The sequence below is a fragment of the Rhinichthys klamathensis genome, unplaced genomic scaffold, assembly GCF_029890125.1.
Source record: "Rhinichthys klamathensis goyatoka isolate OS25496 unplaced genomic scaffold, OSU_Roscu_1.1 h1tg000018l_1, whole genome shotgun sequence".
Taxonomy (NCBI): Eukaryota; Metazoa; Chordata; class Actinopteri; order Cypriniformes; family Leuciscidae; genus Rhinichthys; species Rhinichthys klamathensis.
The window spans coordinates 3989491-4006041 of record NW_026606569.1 but is presented as its reverse complement, the minus strand read 5'-3'; the positions used below and the strand labels follow the sequence as shown (position 1 = coordinate 4006041).

General features: G+C 37.9%; 2 protein-coding genes across 2 annotated transcripts in view; both read left to right on the top strand.

The window, feature by feature from the left end:
* Positions 1-16551, top strand: part of LOC130070367 (gastrula zinc finger protein XlCGF57.1-like) — a 63058-nt gene that overhangs the window by 31873 nt on the left and 14634 nt on the right. The window lies entirely within an intron of this gene.
* LOC130070081 (meprin A subunit beta-like) lies at positions 4873-15324 on the top strand. Its single transcript, XM_056234365.1, has 11 exons — positions 4873-5022; positions 5116-5233; positions 5408-5586; positions 5745-5954; positions 6155-6310; positions 6408-6632; positions 12126-12566; positions 12717-12887; positions 13036-13147; positions 13283-13477; positions 15200-15324. Exons 1-11 carry the CDS (start codon positions 4887-4889, stop codon positions 15288-15290), a joined length of 2034 nt encoding a protein of 677 aa, XP_056090340.1. The 5' UTR covers positions 4873-4886; the 3' UTR covers positions 15291-15324.

Here is a 16551-nt window from a genome sequence, read left to right as displayed (position 1 = left end):
GACTCTTTATATGGGACTCTTTTGTGTGATCAGTGTAGTCTGGCCACTGCACGAACGATTGCCCCGAGCAGTTCTCCTTTTATCATCGCGGGAGGAACGCTCGGAGGCGACGAACTCATGAGATTCAGTGTCCTCCAACCGAGCCGAAGAAGCGCCGAGGCACGCTTCGGTAGTCAGGCAAAAGGACATCACGATCTAGAGAGAGAGAGCGAGCGAAAAGGACGCACCCATCTCTCGCTCCTCAGCCAGATTGACACGCGAGCCCCACAATCGCATTGCGGGTGCTACCCCTTTGAAATAAGCAAAGCGAACGCGAAGCACTTAACTGTGAACACTCCACTGTGCTCGCAATCACCATGCTCAAACGCAAGGGCTGCATGCTCTTTCCCCAAACAAACAAAGCAGTAAGTGTGTGTATCCAGTTCTGACATAGGACGTGAACATGGAGGGACACAGCGCTTACTCTGTTGACTCATTTCTCTTTTTAGTTTTTCTAAAGTCTTTTTAGATCGTTGAGAGATGAGAAAGAGAAAATCTGCACACTGCCAGTGATAAACTAAATAACTCCTAACAAAGATCTGTAGTAGACAGAGAGGAGATAAATGCTTGCACACCAAACACAGAGAGGTCTCTGAAGACAAAAGACCTGACGATGCACCTGCGGCTCATCTAATTATAGCCTCGTGTCGCGGGTGCGCGCCGATGACATCACCAACCGAGGCTATATTACCTCCGGTCGATTCTATCGACGTGTTTACACACTATATTCACAGCGGGTCACGATTAAAGACGTTCCCAATGCGCTAAGCAGCGCAGCATCGATTGTAGCTTTTGAAAGGGAACGACGATCTCCGATATTTTGAATTGGACTGCAGTACCTATTTCAACCACTAGTTGTCATTCTTACAGACTGCACCTTTAAGTCTTCACGGTTACTTTTGTACATGTAAGCAGCTTTCTCTACCGTGAACAAGATAATAATGATTTTCCCAGATGCTGACATACAGATCAAACTTTAAATCTGAGGTAGTAGACATATATTTCTCTTGGTTGTTTAGTTTCCGTAACTTTATATCGTGGCGCTGTGCTGGGCGCGTCGACTATTTTTCCTGTTGTTAAACTAGCAAAAGTGGATTTGGATACACCATAAGTGCACTTGCGGCGTGCACTTTAGACCAGTGGCGTAGGTTTGATTTTGAAATTGGTGGGGACGGGGACATCAATATTTAATATAAAAAGTGTTGATCGAAAATATTGCTAGGGATATATCAGTGTCACTGGATATTGATAGGGACACGTCCCTAGCGTCCCTACTAAATTCTACGCCCCTGCTTTAGACCATGCTCTTAGATCCTTAAAATAGGGCCCTTTGTGTTACGTACCTCTTATGATTCTAAAGTATTTAGACTAGTTACAAAACTTGTGAAATCTAATGAAATGTTGAGGTACATGGTAGCTCAGTAGCACCGGCGATGGTCCGCCAAAACACATTTTATTTGTATGTGAATGCTGTTTTACATGAATATTATGACAGGAGTGAAGCACAAAGCTTTGTTTACAAAATAAATAATAGGTGAGTAATTAAATGTTACATCGCAGCCAAATGTTTGCATCCGTGGCGAATGAGAGAGTTGTGTGTGAGCCCATAAATTTAAGCTTTGTATTCTGTTTTGCGATCTGGTCACCCGATTATCAGTGAATTTAACACTATCCCATCAGTTATTCCCCTGGACATGGAATCTCTTCTTTTCCCAAATCTTCACTCACATCTCACCCATTTTCGAAGGTGATTATAAACGTTTCTTCCTTTGGTTTGCTTTAAAGTAGGCCTATTATATTCACATTCTTTACTGTTGTAAAGTATAAAAACGCTGTAGGAAAGATAGCCTACCTTTTTATTTGCAGGTCAAATTCTTTTTAACACAGTTGTGCTTGTTATTATACTTGGTAAGGGACGTCAAGTTTATTTGTAAAGCACGTTTCACACGCGCGGGTGATTTTAGTTTCACTTTCTCTGGCAGCGCAAAATCAAACCTGCCTAAATGTCTTGCCCTTGTGGAAGATAAAATTCACTCTTCAGACCTTTTACAACAAGTAGAAAACATGAAGATGTAAAAAAAAAAGAAAAGAGATGTTCTTTCTGCTCGTGTCCCACATCCCTGATCTCTCTCTCAGCGCAGAGCGGTAGCCTTAGGCTATATGACACGTCTGGTCCATTACCACCACCGAAATGCGTTACAAATTACTTTTTAAAGCATGTATTTTGTAATCTGTTGAGAAATACATTTTAAAAGTAACCTTCCCAACCCTGATTATAAGTATAAAGCAATGTCACTTTGGATAAAAGCATCTGCCAAATACGAACAAACTAACAAAAAATCAGCCCTGTGAAGCTGTGGCTTACAGTGATATTACAACAGCTAAATATCAAAATATTAAATATCAATGCTGGAGTCTGAAATCTTTAAAGGTGCAAAACGCAAGTCTCTGAGTTTTTGCAGAACTACGCCCCCTCTGGCGACAAGCGAAACTGCAACCAGAGTTGTGCACGCTCATGGACCACACGCACACATGCACGAGCTGTTCATAACTAAAGGAGCATCTGCCGCACAGATCTTTGGTGTACAGCCAAAATGTCTTCAGAGGTAATAAAGTTATAAATCTGCAAGTCATTTCAAATATATGGAAGGAAAGACATTTGAGTAAATTACTCTTATGTGTGAGGGGAAAACGGGGGTAGTAGAAAACTTTGTTTATGTGTTTACTGTATCCACCTATGATTGTATTGTTATGAAAACACGTTCATGAACAATATAATTGATTATTTCGCAAAAGCTCAATATATTAATCATACCATACACGGTTGGTCAACAACGTTCACTCAAATGTCTCAAGGTAATAAACAATCAAATGTCACCATGAAGTTTTCATAAAAGCCAAACAGGCTAATCCGCCTGCTAATCAGCCTGTTTTACTGATCTGCTAAGTAGAATATTCCAATAACAATACAGCCTTTTTCTGTTAGAATTTACTCAAAATTTGTGTCTAATTATCGGTCATATTTTTCAGCATGTTATATCACACTCAAGAATCTTGAACTGTTTTGCTAATTACTAAACTACATGTAGCGCTGATTTATTTAGTAGATATTTTGACAGGGACAATACACACTGACAAACATTAATGTGAAATGTGTCAATACTTTATTTAGTAAATAGTTAGTACTATTCTTCCGAACACAATTTCTAGTTTATGAAACTGTTCACTAACAATGGTAGTAAAACCAATTCTGATTGTACATGTATCTAGCTTACGCTAAAGCATTACACATTTTACGCATCGTCATTTGTTGTCATACATAGATTGGCCGTATCAAACATTAGAGACTGGGCTATATCTTACCGTTTTATCAAGAAATAAGCCAACTGAGGATCCCGTTTGAGACCAAGAGCAGACCGGAGATCTCTCTATTTGTTGAATGCCTTCCCGAGGTTGACTCTCGTCTTACTCCGACGCCTGTCTGACTCCAATTTGGCCCTTTTGGTGGCACTAGACAATTTTTTTTTTTTTTTTACTTTACGTGGAGTTTGCGTTGGAGTTTGGAATGGACTACAAGCCGGTCTCTTTGAATCCATCTTCTACCTTTGACGCACGAGTTGTCTTCGCTGATGCGGAGAATGGCGGCGCCGGCGAATACACAAACCTGCGAGACATAGCCTGGTGAGCGTGAACGCGCATGACGTCACGCCCAGTCTCAAATTCGAGCCCGAATCCCTCTTATATATTTTACTGTACAGGATTATAGAGGCAATCTCAGTGCGCAGAGAAGGGCTCATTCAGCCCATCAGGCAGTTCTTTAAGCATGTATAGGATAGAAAAACAGGTATTTTTAATATGAAAAGTTGCGCAATGCACCTTTAAGTGAAGACAAAAACAAACAGCCAGAAAAACCAGCTAGACTTAACTTTGCAGTCTAGCTGGTTTTTCCAGTAATTTCCAGGGTGGGTTTTAGGCATTGCTGCTTAAAAGACTCTCGCTTCACATTCGAACACATAAAGCCTGATTAACGACTGCAAACTGGTATGTATCCCTCTTTTAGTTTCCTGAGTTAATGATCTTCTAATCATTAATTAATATTAAATATATGTATAGTTACATTTAACTTAAATTGCCTGCAAGTTAATAAGATGATAAGATGAAACGTTATCAATCAAATGTGCTCATTATGATTTCCAGTGACAATGCATGTATGTGCTTTTCTTCTGCTGAGCTTTGCTGTGGCTCTTGGTCATGCATCACATGTAAGTTAGATAGTGGACAGTCATTGTCCACATTGTCATTTATAAAGCAATATACAGCTGTTGATTTTTTTTAAGGCTAAATATTTTTCTTTGTCTTTTTTTTATATCTCATGTTGTCAGGAGCCACCACCTGGTAAGTACAGTACAGTCACATTCATCTGTGGTAAAGTGTTTCCAAGATGAAATATCCCTTTTTAACTGCTCATTACTGCTTGATGTAATTGCTCGTTTATCGCTTACTTTCATACGGTTTCATTAAATTTACATTTTGTCCAGCACTCAATGCACACAATCCTCATTCCCTGTCTGTGTCTTTTGTTGACTTCAATATAATTTTCTCCAAGTCATTGATGAGAAATGGAAGAGCATTCCGGATATAAACGAAGGTAAAACTATTATAGCATTTCAAGAACCCAAATACATTTATATAAGCAGTAAGATAACTTGTATCTATTTTTGTTGACTATTTATTACTTTTACTCATTGTTTTATTGAAGCATATTTACTGTGAACTGAAATCTCTTGTGGTATTAGGTTTAAATCTCACAGAAGGAGACATCAAGGTAAGTCTGTATATATATATAAATGCAGGTAAGTCTATATATATATGAAATCAGGATACTTGAAATGATCTGTTTAAAGCCTAGGCAAGCGAGCGCCATTCCAGGGAATCAGTCCTGGTGGGATATTCCCGTCCCCTATGAGCTGAGTGTAGATCTCAGTAAGATTTCAGACTCCTCACTTACGCTTCAATTAACTTTGAAATATATTTAATGTAACTTTGTTTTCCACTCAGTTTTGTTTGTGTTTATAGGTATGAACTCCAGAGGAGTCATTTTGAGAGCCTTTGAGCAGTTCAGACTGAAATCATGCATTGACTTTAAGCCCAGAGCGGCAGAAGAGTTTTACATCTCTGTGGAGAGTCGTGAAGGGTCAGTCATATACTATAGACTGTTCTGATGTGGACTATGCTATACTGAATCTGTAGAGTCAAATATTTCAGTTAATTATTTACCAATCAAAAGTTTGGACACTTATAATTTGACAATATAATTAGACTGGCAGCTTTATCCGACTGTGTGTTGTGTGAATGCCTTGTGTTGCAGGTGTTGGTCATATATCGGACGCACGTCTCCTGGAGGCCAGACTCTTTCCATTGGGAATGGCTGTGGAATAAAAGCCATTGTTGAGCATGAGTTTCTTCATGCACTGGGACTCTACCATGAGCAGACGAGATATGACAGAGATGATTATGTGACAATCAGATATGAAAACATCATCAAAGGTTGCCATATCATTTTATTATTAATTTACATTGTAAAATAGTCAGTGTATTAATTTGCTTTACATACTGAGTGTCAATATTACTAAAGAGAACTTACAGAAAATAAGCCAGTCCTTTTGAACAATCATCTTAATAACTGCAATAGTCTTTATTTTTAGGGAATGAGAGTTATTTCAATAAATCCAGTGGGAACGTGTCCGGCACCCCATATGATTATTACTCTGTGATGCATTTTGATCAAAATGCCTTCAGCAACGGTAATGGATCCACGATCATTACCAAGCGTCCCGAGTTTCAAGATGTGATCGGACAACTAATGGAAATGAGTGAATATGATGCGATTGAGCTCAACAAACTCTATAAATGCAGTAAGTATTTGACCGTTTTCATTTGTGGCCTTTAATGTTTTGTTTCTTTTCTATTTGTGGATTGTATGTAAGACTAAAATGAAGTTGCGGTTGCTGGATATCTCATCCGGACCGATATTTGATGCCAGGGAGACCCATTATGATGAATTGAAATTGTAATGAATTGATTTAGTCTCAGTGTTTGTTTGTTTGCATTGCAGATTCCTCCATCTCTTTCCTTGACCACTGTAGTTTTGATGATGAATCTCTGTGTCAGATGAGTGTCTGTTCTGCTGTTGATTATGGCTGGCAGAGACTGAAGTCAGTGAGTGGCATCAATGTGACTGACCACAGCTACTTGGGCAAAGAGCAGAATGGTGAGATCTATTATAAGAAAACCACTTCACTTCCATCCACAGTTGCAGTCACTGTACCACCCAGTTCCCCAAACCACACCCGTTTTCATGCCTGCAGGGACGTCTTTCTTCATGCACTTCAGCACTGAGGGCAGAAACCAGGGGGACACAGCCAGATTGGAGAGCAAGACACTGACCCCTACAAGAGACTGCAAAGTCCAGTGCCTGCAGTTCTACTACTATCACAGCGGGAATGAGTCTGACCAGCTCAACATCTGGATCCGAGAGTACCAGGATAAAGCAGACAGCAGAGGAACTCTCAGACTTATGGATCAGATCACAGGTCCGTCTCTCCTGCAGAACTTTACAGACTACAAGTCAAATACACTGTAAAAAAATATTTGTTAGTTTGACTCAGAAAAGTAAGTTACCTGGTTGCCTTAAAATTTTGAGTTAATTGAAACTAAAAATGTGAGTTTTTACAACAAGTGATTTTGTTGTCCTAATTTAAGATTAAATATTGTATCAACTTATTCAAGCAATCAAAGGGATTAAGTTAATTTATAATATTAAATTAGGTTGAGTGAATTTAAAATTGTATGAACAAACAATTTTAAGTTCACTCAACTTAATCTCAACTACATATAGTTTGTTGTAACAATTAACTAAGTTTACACGGTTGCCTTAAAATTACGAGTTAAATCAACTTCCAACACAACTTAAAACAACAAAAGATTTTTGTTAAAACAAATTATTCTGGAATAACAGAGCACAAATAAACCATATCTTTAACATTTATTATAACATTCACAAAAATATGAATTCATTGAATTGTCTGACAAATATAAATTATACTTAGTATAAATGAGTATGATAGAATGAACTGCTGCTTGAATAAAAAACATTAAAGCAACAGAATACAAGCTGTTGCTATAAATGTCAAGCATGTGTGAGAATAAACAAATGTCAGTGTGATGACATTAACATCAGCTTGAATAAAAGGATTAGTTCACTTTAAAAAAAAACGTTTGCTGATAATTCACTCACCCCCATGTCATCCAAGATGTCCATGTCTTTCGTTCTTCAGTCAAAAAGAAATTAAGGTTTTTGATGAAAACATTCCAGGATTTTTCTCCATATAATGGACTTCAATGGGACCCAAACGCTTCAAGGTCTAAATGACCGTTTCAGTTCAGCTTCATAGGGCTTTAAACGATACCAGACGATGAATAAGGGTCTTATCTAGCGAAACGATCGGCCATTTAAAAAATAATTAAAAAAGTTTAAGTTTTATAAGCACAAATACTCGCCTTGCTCTGTTCTGTGATGCGCGTTTCATGTGACGTCACGTAATACGCTGTTCGATAGGAGGATTGGAAAAAGTGGACTGTATTAGGTAATGGTTCAGATCTAACTTTCCTCAATGGGGTGTCGGTCAGAACACACTGAATTCAGATCAGTTCCATGCAAAGGAGGTTTATTTGTTAACAGTCTTTGGCTGTTCACAACACAGCAGTACACAGGCTTTACTTATTACTGGTATTTAGATGTGCGTACGTGTGTGGTCTACAAAGGAAAATAAAGATATATATTAACCATATGTCTTGAGTATTATTACACAAACATAATTTCCATAAACAGATACATATTTCTCCAATAAAGCAATTCTCAAGTTAAATTTAGGGTAAGATAAAGGAATAAACGCATAATCAAAGATATTATTATACAACACCGCCACTTAGTGGTCAGAAATGGCATAACATTCAAAACCGAAACCAAATCTGAGGTAATTTAAATGAACGGCAGATAATCATAAAGATCACGTCCTTAAACTCGAAATAACAAGAGTTTCAAATACTAATGTAACAATCACACATACATATACACAATCAAACACTGGGTGCCATCTCAATATTATAAATTGCAAATAATATCGAACATAAACGGCACCTTCACGAGCCCTTAACCTCACGCGATTAACGGATTCATCTCTCTTAAACATGCATCACTTTATGAAAGTATGACATCAAGGCTTTACAGCTCCTTAACAAGTATTGATAACCAAACTAGGTAAACAGTCAACTTACATATATTTATTGACGCACTTCGCACACACAGTCTTGCTTGTACAGTCCCGCTTTGTGCTGATGATGACTGAAAGTAAGTAGCGCATGCGCACATGACTCGGCCTTTCCAACAACGCAGTTACGTTGAAAAGGTCACGAACGAACGTCGCAAACGCGCATATTCCTTATTCATCGTCTGAGATCGTTTAAAGCCCTTTGAAGCTGCACTGAAACTGTAATTTGGACCTTGAACCGTTTGGGTCCGTTTGGGTGAGTAAATTATCAGCAAAAGTTTTTTTTTAAAGTGAACTAATCCTTTAAGTGCAATAGAATTAAAAACAAAAACTCATTTAATGAACATGACACATGAAAATAATTTGCTCAAAACAATATTTTGTCTGTTCAAAAAAACAAAACCAGTATGGAGTATGCGACAACCTCATAAAGTGAATGAAATGAGAAAACTGTTAACAAGCAAACCACAAAAAAAAGGGCCACTATTCAAAACAAATCTCAACGAATATTATTAAAAGCATTTCTCAAACAGCATTAAAAGTGTTAGTTCAACCAAAAATTAAAATTGTCATTACTCACAATTACCGGTACTCACTATATTCATTTGTCTTTGGAACACAAATTAAGATGTTTTTAATGAAATTTGAGAGCTTTTTTCCCATCCATTGACAGCCTATGCAATTACCACTTTCAAGGCCCAGAAAGGTAATAAAGACATCATTGAAGTAATCCATGTGACTCCAGTGGATTAACCTCAAGTTTATGAAGTGATGTGAGTGCTTTGTTTGCGCAAAAATTAAAATATTTACAAAATATGAATCTATCAATCTCCAATGCACGTTCACATCGCTTCATAAACTTGAGTTGCATAGGCTGTCAATGGATGGAAAAAAAGCTCTCAAATTTCATTAAAAAATGATTTGTGTTCCAAAGTCAATGAATATCTTACAGGTTTGGAACGACATGAGCGTGAGTAATGACTATTTTCATTTTTGGGTGAACTAAGCCATCAAGCACCAATCTCCTCCTCTAACACCACAGCCACATCAATTATTTCCATTGGAAGGAGGTTTGCAGTCTTCTCCTCTGTGTCCACCAAGAGTCCAACATTCATCGCCTTCACCACCTCTTCCTCATCAGTTGGCTAATAAGAGAAAAAGGAAATTACTAATCACAAAATTACAAATTTACATCGTACAATCAGTTTGCCGAGGGTTGGGTTGGTGACGTTTGCTCAAGTGCAATCAATGGAAAAGTAACTAGTCATCATAGCGAAGGTATAGCATGATGCGAGACTATCTGACTATTAAAAAGCCATAGCCTGCACAACTTAATTCCTGTTCCCCTTATAACAGGCATCGGTGCTTTCTGTAATATGCATGTACTTATTTGTACACTGAAGAATAGGGGTGGAACGGTACATGTATTCGTATTGAACCGAAACGGTACGGGCGTCACGGTTCAGTGCATGAAGATACACGGTATAAAAATTAATTAATTAATTAATTTTGTAATTAAAATTAATTAATGTAATGCGGAACTACTTTAAACGCGGGTTCTTTAGGGACATAATCTGAGATTGCAATGTGTGTGTGTGTGTGTGTGTGTGTGTGTGTGTGTGTGTGTGTGTGTGTGTGTGTGAGTGAGTGACAGAGAGGCGCAGGCGCAGGCGCGGGCGCGATCGAACAGTGGAAACTGTTGTTTTTAATACCTCGTCATTATTTTCATACAGGACATCATTCAAACTGCAAAGTGTTAACTTGTTTATCCTCGCAGCCATAACCTCCGTCGTTGTTCTGACAAAAGCTTAGTCTTCTCACATTCATGAAGTCTAAAGACGGGTATACTGTAAAATCCTAATTTAACTGAACCTCCGACACGATTTGAACATCCATTGACCCAGCAGGAGATGACCATTTTCACTTTTTATCACGAAATTAACTTCTTCTAATATTCTGCCCGAAATATGCCCACAGAAATGGCGCCGGGTCGGCAAATGCCCGTATGTTGTGACGTCATGTGGGAACTATGTATTGCTTCATAACCATAAGTATAACAGTTCAATCTTACTTTAATTGCCGTTTCCTTCTCTTAAAGGTAACGTTAACTTAACCTGAATGCATTTTAAAATGAGCAATACGCATTCGTTTAATCAAGACGAAAATGAAAAATAACTAAAATATTATTTATCGGGATTATTTTAAGGTTGAATCGTTTCACTAACAGCCTTAACTGTTACTAAACTGTAAAGACAGAGCTGCCAACTCTCACGCATTGGCCGTGAGACACACTCACACGCCACACCCCCGATTTCTCACGCTGAAGTGTCAGTCGGTCAAATGCCTGGAAGATGAGTTTATCTATAGATCTACCTGTTGAGCCACTCGTGATCGACTAGTTATACCACAAATTAGTTAAAATCCCCCCCCCCTCGGAAAAGTCTAACGTTAGATTCAAACCATCCTCTGATTTTTCGCTGCCTAGGAAATCAATTAAATTATCATTAGACAAAACCATAGTCTATAAAGACATTGAATTTTAAAATTACTTACCATAAACCGTCTTGCCTTGCTTCTGAAGAAGCTGAGAAGAAAATCGCGCCTTCTCGTTCAAGAAGTGTCGTCTGTGTCGTTGACTCATTTACTCCCGTGCGTCCGGCGCATGCGCAGGGAAAATTAAGACTCAGAGGTCTAGTGAACTATCTATTAGTAGAATCAACTAATGTTTTTATTTTTTATCAGTGCATTGCCACCAAGCCATTAGTTTAATCAACCTAAACTAAAAATGTTTTGTTATCTGAACAACATTAGTGAATCTAAGTTGAGTTGACAAAAGAAAAAATGTTGTGTTAACAAATCATGGAAATCCTATAGGTCTTTATTTCAGTGTCAGTAGCTGCGTTTACATGGACACTTATAATCGGATTGACGGCTCAATCGGACTAAAAAACCTTCATGTAAACACCTTAATCGATCCGATTGAGCTCGATCCGATTGAAATTTCGATCGGATTGAAAGGGGTGGTTTACTCCTTTTGTAATCCGATCGAGAGAACATGTAAACACCGGTAAACACTTGATCGGATTGAAAGGGGTGGTTTACTCCTTTTGTAATCCGATCGAGAGAACATGTAAACACCGGTAAACACTTGATCGGATTGAAAGGGGTGGTTTACTCCTTTTGTAATCCGATCGAGAGAACATGTAAACACTTGATCGGATTGAAAACCGAAACTAAAAGGACTGCGCATGTGCAATGACGTTGAAATAGCGTAATGACGTATGACGCACGGAATGAGCTGTTCTTCCTGGTGAATAAAGTGAATATAAATGAGTGTTCCGTTATTAAAAAATTATCATTTCAATTATCAATTATCATTTGCTTGTTTCAGAATCTCATCCATGGACGACTGGTTTTGGGCACGGGGTTTTACTGCGTGATCAATATAAGCAGCACGACAAAACGGTTCATGCTCATCGTCTCCAAATCATGACCAGAGGCGGATAAATATTAAGTCTGCTGTTTAAAACAAATAAAGCACCAACATAGAGGAGAATAGTTATCCGCGAACAGCCGCATATTTCGTGCAGTGCGCATGTCAAAAAATCAATTCCGATTTGAATCTTGTGACATATAAACGCGCACATCAATTTATTTATCGTTCATGTAAACACCGTGTTCGAATTCATCAATCGGATTGATTTCATTCCGATTGAACCATGTAAACACAGCTACTGACCGCTTCATTTCTTGCAGAAACCCCTGGTAATTACTGGAAGCTGCATCATGTGCCACTGATCGCAAATACATCTTTCCAAGTTGTGTTTGAAGGCCGTAAAGGAGCTGGAAACTCCAGTGGAGGATTCTCACTGGATGATATCAATGTTTCAGAGACCGAGTGTCCCCAGATAACATGGCAGATAAGGGACTTTGAGAAGCTGCTGAACAGTGGAACTAGGTTATTTAGTCCACTGTATTACTCCAGTGACGGTTATCGCTTTGGGGCACAGTTATTGTTATTAGGGAATCAACTTTTAATAGATGTTCTGTTGGTATCTGGTGCATATGATGACCAGTTGAAGTGGCCTTGTCCATGGAAACAAATAACCGTCCAGATCCTTGACCAGAATCCACACATACAGAAGCGCATGTCCTTTGAGCAAAGCGTCACCACTGCCCCTGGTTTGACTAATGAAGGTTAGATCTTTAATTCAACAAGATTATTTTTCTGTAATTTTTTTTTGTAATTTTTCATGAGCTTATATGCAACATTTTACTTGGATGACAATCAAAGTTATTATCTGTAGCTTTTAGGGTTATTTTATAAGCCATGTTTTGTTCTAACAGGTGGCACAATTTACTGTGACAATCCTAAAAACTTTGGAAAGAAAGTCAACTTCGGTGATGAGGTTGTATTTGAGGGTGAAAATGCCTATTTTTCGCTCCTGACAAGAGATGATCTCGCTAGAAGAGAGTTCATCAAGGGTGGGGACCTCATACTTCTCTTCTCCATGCAAGGTAGGATTTATGAAGTAACAGAGAACAAGTTCAACTGCTGTATTAATAGCAAACAGGGTTTTATTAGAATGATGTTTGGGCAGGAATTATATTTCCATTGTGTGTCACTTTCTGAGAGCATCTTTATAAATGTTGTGTCCCAATCCAGATATCTCAGAGCTTCTTCAGAACGACTCTCTACCCTGCCCTAAAGTTACAGTGAAGAACTTCAACGTTTCTACTGACACAAGTGCACTGAACCAGGGACCGTGTGCCTCAAGGTGAATATCCTTCCGACATCTTGTTCTCTTATTCAAAATACACAAATCTAAGAAAATGTGAAAGTACTTTAAAAATAATCACTATATTTAAGAAATAATGTAGGAGACAACGTGCTATTTTTGTTTGTTTCTTAGAGCACCTTCCACACCTCAGCCGATCTCAACAACTACAACATCTAGCACTACAACATCTAGCACTACAACATCTAGCACTTCAACATCTAGCACTTCAACATCTAGCACTTCAACATCTAGCACTTCAACATCTAGCACTTCAACATCTAGCACTTCAACATCTAGCACTACAGCTCCACCAGGGCCCACTGAGGGGTAAGACTACAACATTAGTTTAAACTAATTCATGAAGGGTCATCCCAACATAACAGAGCATTGCTTTATGACCAGAACAGCAATCTGCTGCGGCAGTGATATATGATGAACGGGAGTTTCATGTAAATAACCATAAATAGGGCTGGGTATTCACACACACGTCCCAATTCAGTTCGGTTCCAACTCACACGCTTTGAGTAACTTTTGATTATGATGCATTTTGGATGTGTTTCAGTTACAATCTCTATTTGCTTCATTTATGAATTGGTTTTTCAACAACTGAGTACATCCAAAAATGTTTCCAAAGCGTCTCTGACAGATTCAGTGAGTTGCATTAGAGAAGGATTCGTGTCCTCTGAGTGATTCAAACAGTCTGTCATTAATATTTACTAACAGAGCTGCCTCAAAAGAGTTGTTTATTTGTTAAGTGTTTTATTCCATAAACAATTACAAATATATATATGCAATTAAATCTGTATTTTTCTATTTCATTAACAGTGTTGGGCAAGTTACTTTTAAAAAGTAATTAGTTACAGTTACTAGTTACTACTTCCAAAAAGTAACTAAATTAGTTACTCAGTTACAAATTTTAAAAGTAACTAGTTACTTAAGAAAGTAACTATTGCGTTACTTTCAAGTAAAATTAAATTTTAAATGCTCAAATGTGACCCCACCTCTACCCCTATTTAACGGAACTTACAATACATGTGCATGTTCAATTATTTATGATAAATCTGAATATAATAATGAAATGGACACTTAATACAATACATTATTAACAGAAACATGAAACATTGTACACACATCAAAAAAAAAAAATGTTGCTGTGGGACAAAGTGAGACTAGCCTCCAATCAAATGCCATGTAGATATTATGTTTATATAGTGGATCAATGCAAATAACACAATAGATGTTTTGGAACTTTTGATATTTATTGCCCCTCAACAGGCCACAACTGGGCAAAATTAAATTAAGCTTGTTAAGCTCGTCGCCATACCTGTCTCTCGTTGACTGACTGGCTTGCTTGTGTTGTTCATTGTGTGTCCTGTCCTGTCCGACTATGCGTTATGATGGGTCGTTCGCAATTCATGAGCGTTAGCCGTTAGTGATGATGGAATGACTCGTTCGCGTATGAGCTTTTGATGGGTCGTTCGCGCTTCGCGAATGAGGCGACTCTAAGAGCCGGCTCTTTTAGGTGAACGTCGGGAGCTGGCTCGCATATCTGAAGAGCCGACTCTATTTTTTACAAATTTAGCCTATAGAAATTAAATAATTATGTAAAAATGTTTTAAATATTATAGTCAAAGTCATGTAAAGAGCCGTTTGTGAGCCAAAAGAGCCGGCTCCTTTCAGTGAGCTGAGTCAAAAGTGCCGAATGCCCATCACTACTATGCGTGCTTTCGAACACCCGCCCAACTCTACCTCTGATTGGCTTACAATGACATTTACTCTACCTCAACAGTAAAAAAAGTATTTGCCTCTCGCTCAGAGATCTAGTTGGTCTGATGAAAAAAAAAAACCCAGCTTCATCAGTTATAGTAACGCGCCGCATTTTTTGGCAGTAACGGGAACGGCGTTATTAAGATGAGAAGAGTAATCAATTAGATTACTCGTTACTGGAAAAAGTAATGCCGTTAGTAACGGCGTTATTTATAACGCCGTTATTCCCATCACTGTTCATTAATAATGTTTACCTTCCCATGTGTTCCTCTCCTCTTGTAGTAAATGTGTGGACATCTTTTGCAACTCCAGTGCCAAGACTGCTTCCTCTCTGATCATCTTGCTGCTTTGCTTTCTTTTGCTGGAGATTTAATCATGACGAATCACCACTATCACTTCTCTATGTCTGACTAAAACAAAAACTACATCCGTCTTCAGCCTTAAGTGTGTTAGTTAATTAAAGGAGATGCTCTCATATAATCTACAGTCAATGTTAATCTGCTTTAATCATAATAGTTACCAATATATTGTCATTTTGAGATCTTATAGTAATCATAATGTATGATTCATGCATTCTCTGTAGAGGTTCAGGTAAATATTTAAAAATATTTTAGTCTTTTCTGTGTAATAAATCACTGCATGAATATTATTGGTCAAGGTTTGATTTTAATATTGGTGGGCAGTTTCATGTCATCAACAGCTTCATCAACAACTGACTCATAACTAATAACATAATTTTGATTGTTAAACAACTACTTTGTGTACTTTATGATATAATATCTAAATAGTTAAAGGTAATGAGGACATGTCAAGGATCTAAAGGTTTTCAATAACAACATGTGTGTTTTACTTTCAGAAAGCAACCATACATTGGTGTTGTTTTATTTTATTTCCTTTTATATTGAATTTCATTATTATTAGTAATTTATGTAGTAGTCATTTATCATTTATTCATATTATTATTTGATTTACATCATTTATTCATATTGTGGCACTGATTGTCCAGTATTAAGACCAGTGTTGGTCAAGTTACCAGGATATAGTAATTAGTTACTGATTACTTCTCTAAGAAAGTAATCCAGTTACTTTACTGATTACTTATTTTCAAAAGTAATTAGTTAAAATAAATATATTTTTTGTAAAATCCTTCATTCGAATAGATGTAAATACAATACAGCAATAAAATAATTAAAATGAAAGTCTCTCCTGACTGTATTCCAAATTATTAACACTTACGTCTTTTAACAGTAAAGTGCAGAGAGGAGTAAAAATGAGTTTACCAAAACAGCCATGTCATGTCAGTTGGGGGTTAAGGGTTTTTTTTCAGTAAGTTTCACATTCCTGTGCCGGCTTGCGGGTGCTTGTAGATCTATAGATAAACTCATCTTTCAGGCATTTGACTGACTGACACTTCAGCGTGAGAAATCGGGGGTGTGGCGTGTGAGACCAATCACATGCGTGTGTCTCTCCCGCGCTCCATGTTGTCTCTTGTTCAACACTACACATCTCGGTGTTTACCACTGACGTCGCGGCGCTCATACGGCATTGTCACTCACGCACGACTCATGGCACGAGACAGACTCACGAAACAAAATGACGGTTAACTAACGCAGTAACGCAGCCTGCTTACGGGG

Coding starts and splice junctions, on each gene's coding strand:
- LOC130070081 (XM_056234365.1), top strand. CDS start 4,887: ATGCAGGTAAGTCTATATATATATGAAATCAGGATACTTGAAATGATC. Junction 12,888..13,035: donor ACTTCTCTTCTCCATGCAAG/GTAGGATTTATG, acceptor GTCCCAATCCAG/ATATCTCAGAGCTTCTTCAG. Junction 13,478..15,199: donor CCACCAGGGCCCACTGAGGG/GTAAGACTACAA, acceptor CTCCTCTTGTAG/TAAATGTGTGGACATCTTTT.